The sequence below is a fragment of the Lotus japonicus genome, chromosome 1, assembly GCF_012489685.1.
Source record: "Lotus japonicus ecotype B-129 chromosome 1, LjGifu_v1.2".
Taxonomy (NCBI): domain Eukaryota; kingdom Viridiplantae; phylum Streptophyta; class Magnoliopsida; order Fabales; family Fabaceae; genus Lotus; species Lotus japonicus.
The window spans coordinates 19855850-19866056 of NC_080041.1; the positions used below are offsets into that span (position 1 = coordinate 19855850).

General features: G+C 33.3%; 1 protein-coding gene across 1 annotated transcript; it reads right to left on the reverse strand.

Moving 5' to 3' along the window:
• Positions 1 to 7808: 7808 nt before the first annotated feature.
• On the reverse strand, positions 7809 to 9896 carry LOC130731693 (uncharacterized). The gene is made up of 2 exons (XM_057583953.1): positions 9683 to 9896; positions 7809 to 8464 (listed from the first exon to the last, which is right to left on the reverse strand). Exons 1-2 carry the CDS (start codon positions 9894 to 9896, stop codon positions 8181 to 8183), a joined length of 498 nt encoding a protein of 165 aa, XP_057439936.1. The 3' UTR covers positions 7809 to 8180.
• Positions 9897 to 10207: the final 311 nt, after the last annotated feature.

The following is a 10207-nucleotide window of genomic DNA, read 5'->3' on the forward strand; positions in this document are numbered from 1 at the left end:
TGTGGTGGAAATGCTAGTGGTAGCGATGGAGGTTGGGGGGGGAGGAGATGAATGTGGTATTGGTGGTGGTGGTGACGAAGTTGGTGGTGGAAGTAGCCATGGTGGTGGCCACGACGGTGAATATGGTGGTGCCAACGATGACAACGATGAAAATGAAAACAAAAAGTTAAAACAAACATGTATTTTAAATTTTAAAATGAGAACTATTTTCAGAAAATGAAAACAAAAAATATTTTCTCAAACTAAGCACACTAGCTCTTAGGGTATGTTTGCTTTACATGTTTTCTATTTTCATTTTCATAAAAAGACTAAAAATAAGATAGAAAATATATTTTTTTAACGAGGAAAACATGTTTTCTTATGTGTAGTTGGTTTGCTCATTTCTTATTTTCATTAACAAATAAAATTAAAATCAAGTTTGGTTGATATTTACAAGTATGTATTTTTTTTTTGTTACAAGTATGTATTATCTTAATATAGAAATAAACTAAGTAATAATTTGTGTGAGTGTAATACTATATTTTTTATTTTTATATTTATTAATAAAAAATAATTTGGTCATATTCTATTAATAAACTATTTATTATTCACAAAAATAGCATATACTATCTATATTAATATATATGTAATGCATTATTTCAATTACCATGGTCGAATCTCGGTTTAACTCCATTCGACCTTTGGGCCTTGAACCTATGCCTCGACCGGTTTGATGACCGATACAATTTTCTGAACATTGTCAATAACTCTCTACTTCTAAATATGGGTTCTCACATAAAGAAAGATCATATCTTGAAGTTTATGTGTTCTATGGCTAACAAATCATAATTTCATTTTACACATTATGGGTGTTTGCGGTTTGGTGCTTATGTGATAAGCGCTTATATATGACCATGTTTAATTAAGTTGTGATATCCACTTTGTGAAATGCTTATGTGATAAGCTCTTATGACCATGTTTCCCGTTTGGGAAAACAGCTTAATTAAGCATTTATAAACATAAACACTTATTTATAAGCAGATAAGCTATTTTTTAAAAAATATTGAATAAATTGAAAATAAACTATATATAAGCATAAACTTCTGTCATAAGCTATCCAAAGTAGTTTATGAAAATAAGCTCAAAACAGCTTATGGTAGGCCTTAAGCTGTTTGTATAAACTCTCCCAAACACTGACATAAGTGCTTATACTATCAGGTAAGCTCAAATAAACTTGTAGGAATCAAGTGTTAGAGTCAAGTCCCACATCGGAGAAGTCAAGGTGAGAGGGAGAGTTTATAAGAGATGTGACCCATAAACCTAATGCCTTAATGTTTTGGGTTAAGATGTGGTGTCCAGGATCTCCTTGGTGTCTCCCATCGGCCTTGCCCCATGGGTCCTCGCCGTGACTCTCCCCAATAAAACTCTTCCAAACGGGTTAAGTTGTTTTTCGAAACTGACCATATTTATATTAGTTTAATGCTAAATTAAGCAAGTACAAACTGAATTAAAAATTTTGTTTAAGAAGTCTAGAGCTTGGAACTTTTTCCCCAAAAACGGATGGAGTAACTGGTAGGCTGGTAGCCCATTCTTGTAGAGCCCTTCACTATTTGGGTTCAGAAAATTTTCTCGTTACAATATTTGGGCTAAGATTCTGTTGCAGGAAATTCTTCATTAGATAGAGGCTTAGCCATGCATCATGCCTGCACCAAAAGAAGAAAAAAAATACCCATCTTTTTTTTTAAAGATAAATCATACATTAAGAAGTAAAGTTTGGCTCGTAGGTCGACATTAAGCAGAATTGAAGGGAAAGATCCTTGAAGGAGACCCAATAGAAGTTTCAACCATATAGCTTTGATACGTTGACGTTCGAAAAAAAAACTATATAACTTTGATATATTTAAAAAAAAACTTTGATATATTCACACACTTCTTTTCTATATCATTTTTACTCTTTTTTTTTATTTTTCTTTCTTCTTTTCTTATCTTAATTATTACACCACCCTTCATATCCTTTCACTTATCTCTCTTCAATTCCTATTTCTCATTGAGTGGAAATGGAATTTGAGAGTATGTATTATTTTCCTAAACTTCAACAGGAAAATCATCAATGAAAGCAAAGGGTGATTTTCTAGCTCAATTTATATTTTTCAACTTTTGTTGAAAAAGAATTTATCAATTGGTATTTTCTCGCCCTATTTCTACTCACAAAATTCTCTAAAAAAACGTGGGGCATATCATTTGCACTCTTTTATTCCTCAAGTTATCATCATTTTATTAGCAGACAGATTCTGCTAATCCAGCCATGCAGGAATAGCATTTGAAGTTGAGTCACACAGAGAATTACAACACAAGCAAGTTTCATCTTAGGCACAAAATATATATTCTTAATCATCATTGTTTAGCATTTAATCAAATCACATTGTGTTTGTGTAATATTCTATTCTTCAGACCTATCCCAACACATAAAACAAATTTCAGAATATGGAGGGACTTGTCCATACACCCAATCATAGAACTCCAGCATCATCACATGTCACCATCAACACTTGAGTCTTGACAACAAACATGTCTAATGTCCAAACAATGTTAATAAATTGAGTTCAATACTTTAATCCGTATTTGGCCCTCATATAAGCCGAATGTATGTCCACAAAATGATTAATAAGTGATGGTGGGTCATGAATTCATATCATGTTCAGGATAATTGCCTTGATTGTAGTAATTTTGTTTGGGCTCAAATCACATGATTGCTTGCATAAACAACTACCGCCAGTGTTTGGAAACCTGATAGATTTTCATATTTGGAGAAGTGATTTTGGAAGAAACTACTAGGAATATATAGCTCTAACACATATTTCCTCTGCAGGAGAGGCAGTGGTGGCTGGGCTGCAGAGGAGATGGCCAGAAATAGCGGTCGGAATGAGACACGACAATGAAAAGGGTTTGGAAACCGGAGATGAAATACAGTTTCGGAATTATTTTGGGCTCCAATGGGTAGAGGGTCTACCGGGTAACCTCGAATTAGGATTAGAGTTGTCGCTCTTTGATACCATGTTAAATTTGAAAAAGTCAAGAGACATTGGACTAAGTCCTTGTGTTTCACTCTCAACTTGTGTTCTCCCAGCCGTATGTTTCTTCTTATACACAAGACTCAAACCTGAGACTTTGCTTAAAGGAATGAAACATATCACTTGAACCAACTAGGGAAGAAGTGATATTAGAGAATTAAATGTGGATCCAGACATGTTGTCACTCTTCCAAGTCAATGTGTCATCTCTCAACCTCATGGCAGAGTAGGGAAGGATGAGATAAAGTAAATTAATGGAGTAAAATAAAAATCTGTTATGCAATCTTCCAGTGCCAGTTAAACCCTTCCACAATTAATTGGTTTGAACTTGGTTAACATTAGAGTGATGGTTGGATAGTCTTCTTCCCATATCCTTCATGTCCTTTTTCCCCATCCTTTAAGGATAATAAGGTAATAGTCTTCAAAATTAGTACATTTGTTTGTCTAGATTTGCTCATGATAAGATAATAAATGTGAGGCATCTCCTACTGCTTAATGTAAAAGGAGCTTTAAATGCTGTCTTAATCGAGTTAGTGGACCTTCACTTGAAATAACAGAGTAACTAATAGTCACAAGATAATATGAGGATGCTTGATTTGCTGGTATGGACAACAGTCAACAGGATACTGATTTTTTTTTGAAAATAACTTCAAATGAGTGTATGTGGATCAACGTTGGCAGAATTAATTTTGGACATAATTAATTTTGGTGAATTTGAGTACTGTAAAAGCCAACTGTAAGTAAAATGATTTATAGGTTTTCTGCAGAAATTGATTTTGAGACTAAAATCAATTCTCTAAATCAATTGTCAAACTTCTATATAACCACCTAAAAGTGGTTCTGGTCAATAAGTTGATTCTAAGACTCCCAAACGTGGAACAAACACACGGAGTTTCACATGCCTGATGAACATTGAAGTCACAGATACAGACACCACTTAATAATTGAACCTTCTGATGAGTCTCTCAGCTTTCACATGTTCCTGGTGCAGTGTCTTTCACTTCCTGATCCACACTGCATGATTGGTATTCTAAACTTCACTTTTCTGCAAAGATACATGAACTGTAACAAGGGGATGTACTTTCTACTAGTAGAAATGCATTAATGCAATGCCAAGAGAATAAGATAAGGTCCCAGAGAACTTGCCATGTTATTTGTTGATGAATAATACAATTGATGGTAAATGTCTTACTCTCAACACCATATAATTGACTCTGCATTGTTATTATTGTAGTTTTAGACTTATTGTTGTTGCTATTATTGCTATTATATGCAATCATCATTGGCTAATTGAAATTCATGTATCTTGTTTCACTAGATAGACAGGTTCAAAGTATATCATCCATGTACATCAAAGAACTTCATGGTTTTTTCATCCCCCATATGCTGGAAAGAGAGGATTATGAAAGAAAAAAAAGGGGAAAAAATGCAGCTAAAAGTGACTATTAGAGATGTCTGAACTAAGAACTAGTTTAATCTTAAAAGACTTTTCTCTTTTTTGTTTTTGTTTTGAACTTTGAATCACATGTAGGCAATCATGTTGAGACGGGTAAGACCGCTACGGGCACTAAAGCTCTTCCTACCAAGTATTTGACGCAACTTCATTCACAAGGGCTCGAAACTGAGACTTCTGCTTAAACTAGAACAACCTTATACTAGTTAATCAACGCACTTTGTTTTGAAAACTAAAAGTAAGTTCAAACTTTGTTTTGAAAACTAAAAGTAAGTTCAACTCCAACCCTTTTCAGAATCAAGCGTGACCACCATTGGTATAGACCTTGAAGGCCCTATTGAATATATCTCCTTTTCTGGATTATGTGGTGGAAAAGAACTTTGCATGCTCGTAGCTTTGTTTTGCAAATAATAAGTTTTTCTTTTATGCCATTTACATTTTTGTTTTGTGTTTTGGGCATGCTTCAAGCTTCTGCAACTGAAAATTTCCTCAAGGTAACAGAAAATTAATCAAATAACAGAAACTGCTAGAGCTATTTCTTTATAACAAAATCCCTCTCATAATTACACCTCAAATGTAAAAGAAACTAACAAGGCCTATTCCTTTGAAGGAAGCCTGTGCTATCACTTACAACATGTTTGCAACAGCTTCTCCTTCGTCAGAATCAATTCTCTCCATAAACTCAAAAGCTACTCACAGAGGCTTCTCTCTCTCCATAATTGATTCTGGCTTTAGAATCAATTGTAAAAAGATTACAAAGCATGCAGTCCTCCTCACATAATCAATTTATTATACAACAAAACAATATCCTAAAACATGAAAATGAAGAAAAAGACTAAGCCAAAGTTTCTATTCTCAAACCACATGATTAAAAGTAAACCATAAAATTAGAATCTGAAGAACCGGTTGTGGGATCAAAACGAAGGCTCCTCGTGAGACCTCCATAGCTTATGTTGCGACGCGGAAGAAGGTAGCGCTCCGTCACCCTTGTCAGCACTGCTGTGTACTCTCCTAATATCTTTGTCATGATCACCACCATTATCATCTTTCTTCTGCTTCTTCTTTTTTCTTTTCTTTTGAAAGCTCAGAACATCTCAGAGAAAAGCCTCAAGTCTAAGGGTCCTATAAGTAAGGCTCTTTTTGTATCTGAGTATGGTGGTTACAATGTGTGTGGCTTGTGATTTTGAATTGTGGGGTTGGAAATGGAAAGTGATGCCACACACAGACAGATATATATAAAGCCAAATGTGTTAGGCAAAGAGGATTAGACTTATGGCAAATTCAGGTATGTGTACAGTGAATTTGCCATATTTTTAATGAGCATATTATTACCTGGTAATTACCACAATGATTATTGTATAATCAGATGCAACATTTTGAAACCAATCACGGATTATGTCAAGTGGTCTAGGGTTCGAGTCATGTATATGAAAACAAACCCGGCTAAAGAGCTAGTTAAATTAAAATTTGCATGTTCGCGACTCAAACAAGTTTACATGTCGTGGAAGATATAATGTAACAATTTGACCTTACTTTTGTTCCAAAAGAAAAATTTAGAGGCTAATGCCTAAGAAAAAACTACCGAACTCAAATAACACTTATAAAAGGCTTACATTTATTTTATCCTAATGAGATTAATGAAGGCTCGTACCTGTAACTTGTCAAATTTGAGACCCTGTGATGCTCTACTAGACGAATGCTTGGTTTACAATTATTGTAGCTTCAAATTCACCTGTTGTTTATTTGGTGTCTTAACTAAATTACGTGGAAATGGTAATCATTATAGAAATACTGAATTTCTTTTGATCACGTTTTAGTATGACATTTTGTGGTCACATTCTAGCTTTTGAGGAGATGAGCTGGTTTGATTTTATTGGAAAGGTATTGGAGTAGATTGCAAGTTTTCAACATAAAGTTTGGTAGATCCAGGCTTTGGATTATCAGGCGAGGTGGTTTGGCTAAGTTCTCTTTTTGAAATATGATGTGGTCAGCTCATGTTTCCCTTCACATGGGTTTGGCAGACCTGAATTTGAGAATTTCAATCCAAGATAAATTGAAACATTTATGGTGGTAGAAATTAATTAAGGAACAATAAGGTGTAGCACAACTGGTAGATAGTTGAGCTCCTTAACCATCTAGTGGGCTGCCTGTGAGATACCTTGGGAAAAAAAAAAGAAATTAATTAAGAATGTAATTAATGTTTTTTTTTTTTTTGATAAGCAGAATGTAATTAATGTGTGTTGGATATTTTGTGTGTGTATTTTTAAAGTTTTCATATCAGAAAATTTGTCTTTTTTTTGTCAATATCAGAAAATATATCTTTTTTTTTTTGGTCAAACAGAAAATATATCTTGATATTTATCTATACACTTAGTCCAACCTAATGGGCCACTCTATTCCTAATTTTCATGATCCACCAATCTTATCTATTTTCACTATGTGGGTATTTGTTTTTCCATTCAAAATCTTTCACAACTTTCCAAGCAAAAAACACCCGTTTTCAATCACCAAAATGTATTATGTTTACATAGATATTCATTGTCGCAGTGTAAAAGGACATAAACACTCATTTAAAAAAAAATAAAAATAAAAGAATCTCTTTATATGAATTGAGAAAAAAAGTGAGTGGGTTTTTGGTTCCGTTGGAAATAAATCGAGTTCACGTTTGAGAAGAATTTTTGTTTAAACATGCTCTAAATCTTGGGATATTCTTACAATTAAACCCATATGTGTGATGAAATAATCCTTAAGCTCAGTGTCTAATCATCTTTATTTGACCTCATGATGATCTTAGTAGACCTAAAAATATGGTAATCATTGTTGTCTAATAATATGTTTGGATTTTAGTTCACTGTTACATGAATCGACTTTCAATTTAATTCATAAAAAAAGTTTAGTTCAATTTATATTTTGAATTACATTTACACTGTTCAAATTGATGCAAACGAATAATCAAACACATCAATGAATTGTAAAAAAAAATTATAAGTTGGAAAAGGTTATGGATAGTCTTGGAGATGGATCTCCAGGGGTTTGGATCCTCTCATGTGTAAAAAAACTTGAGAGTGTCAAGTTTCATCATCTCACCATTAATTTAATTTAATTTTATTTTTCATTTATTATCTACACAAAAGTTAATGGTAAGATGGTAAAACTTGACACTCTCAAGTTTTTTTACACATGAGAGGATCCAAATCCGCCCAGATAGCTCACTACAACCTAGGACAATTATGTTGGTAAAAGCAGTAGAACAAGAATGAACCTTCAAAAGAACACAACTTGCCTCAAATAGGAAGAATCCAAATGTAGCACCATAAGTGATTGTTTTTTTAGCATAGACTAGCTGTAATGTGTGGATGCTCCATCATAATGTTTTGATATCAGATTCAATGAAGAATTAAAGCTCAAATACATTACATTTAAAACAAAACAGAGGAAGGATAGATAGCCTAAATGCTAGAACCAGCTGAAAAATATATACAAGTCAGAGACATGGAACACAGCCACTCCTAAATTTACACTCATTTTTAACATGCCGCTCGATTGTTACTACTACCATGTTTGGATCAACTATTCTTTCTTCAGAATTAATTCTAAAATTCATAAGCTAACTTCTCATCAGAATTGATTTTTCCTCAAGAATTTATTTGGGTTTCCAAACATGATGACTTGTTCTTTTTAGAAAGAATAAGATCTAGCAAAGACCTTCTTCCATGCTTTCAAACTTAGAGTCCGGACCTTAGTCAAAGATAAAGAGCGCTTAAAATCCTTGTGAGGAATGGCTGGTAATGGAGTTGGTGAAGATGATGATGGTGAATTTTCAAGCACAACATTGTCTTCTTGGTTCCAAAAACAGGCCCCTTTTCTCTTGCTTCTCACTGTTTCTAGCACATCATATTTGTTGCAAATTCCCCACACTGTCACCTTTTGTTGACAGAAATCCACATTGACCGAGTATATGCCTGTAAATTCAACAATAAACTAATTAAGTTGACAATTCATGAATGTATTTAACTGAATAACACATTGGAATTAATTAAATTAAGAAGCTAAGGGAAGTTTTTCTAAAAAAGAGGGAGCTTCACTATTTATGCACAGCAATGTGTCACCGAAAGTTATATGAAACGAATTTTTGAGGCTTATATTCTTGGTCTATAAAAGGGACTGTAGACAAGTAACATTTCTTTTTGACTCTACAATTTTCCAATTTGCTTGAAAAATTGAAAGAAGGTTTTAATGTTACTCAAACAATAAAAATTAAAGGGAATAGATCTCAACATCTGAAGAATGTTTCTGGTACACAATTTATAATATTGTTCTCTAGCTCAATTGTTTCTTATATATGTATGATCCAAAAACTTCCAAGTACTACTTAAAGCACCAATTGATTAGTAGTTGAGAAACTTCCATGATTAATAGATTATTGCTGATTAATTATAGATCCTACTTTTGGTTGTTTCCTGGTCAAATTATTTTTGTAGCAATGTTCATCAGAAAATGAAGACAATTAATTATACCCAGTCATTGCACCCGGTCCACTATAGCTGCAACTGCAATATGTGTTCAATGGACCCAAAACTAAATGCTCTGCAATTTTAAGGCCCAATATTTTGTAACTACTAAGTAAAACTTTTGACAAAAAAAATAACTCGGTAAAACTCCACAATATTGTAAATTTTTTGATAGAAACTTTTGTTTTGCTCCCTTATATTCATCAGTAGTGGTGTCAAAGTTTAAAAAATAAAAGAAAAATTATAAACACAACTAGAAATGTGTGTGTTGCACGTTTTTTTACCGTCCAAGCACATGTATCATTCATTCGCGAGAGTCAATCATATTCAAGTCACGAACATCCATGCATAAAGAATTTCTATTTTGATGTGTCACCAAAACTAATACCAATAATTGTGAATTTCAAATAAACAGATTTAGAAAATTTTAATATCCCCCACCTAACACATTTACTCTTAAACACTAAACTATAAACAACTAACCAAAACAATTTGTTTACCGAAAATATAAACATGAAAAACAGAGAAAAACTATCATGCATTTATCATCAAGAGTAGGTTGAGAAACAATTTGCTAAAATCTTCCTAACATCGATGGCTCAAATTAGCTAGCTAGAGTTTTAATTTGAAAGCTATATTATACCAGAACAGAGCAGTTGTTTTAATTACCTTTAAGAGGGGATAAGCTTTTCTTTACTTTCTTCTCACATCCATAAGAGTACAAGGGAACCATCATTTCAACATACTGTGCCTCCACAATATTCTTATAAGCAGGGACAATTTGCATGTTAGCCATTCTGACTTGCCCCAACTCACACACACACCATTCAATTTCAATCACCAATCTATGTTTGATTATATATATAGCCTGGTCCTTATGCATGGATGTGTCTCTACAAGCCTCATATAAATAAAGTCTTTAATTTGTTCAGGATATGCATCATGGCCGGTTTGGCTCATAATACATTAGATTCTCTTGAAAAGATAACCTTTACTCATTAGTTTCTTTTTTCTTGCTTTTCATTGACATCATCTTTTCTTTATCATATGTTTGTTAGTTACAACTATCCAAGGTTGCCTCCCTAAGATTACAGGGATTAACTAGGCTTTTAAAGACATTGCCTTTTTAATAACAATTATGCTTGAGTTGTAGACATTCATATTCTCATAAGATTAGTTTCTCACAATTTTTTT

Coding starts and splice junctions, on each gene's coding strand:
- LOC130731693 (XM_057583953.1), bottom strand. CDS start 9,896: ATGCATAAGGACCAGGCTATATATATAATCAAACATAGATTGGTGATT. Junction 8,465..9,682: donor AAGCTTATCCCCTCTTAAAG/GTAATTAAAACA, acceptor TTGAATTTACAG/GCATATACTCGGTCAATGTG.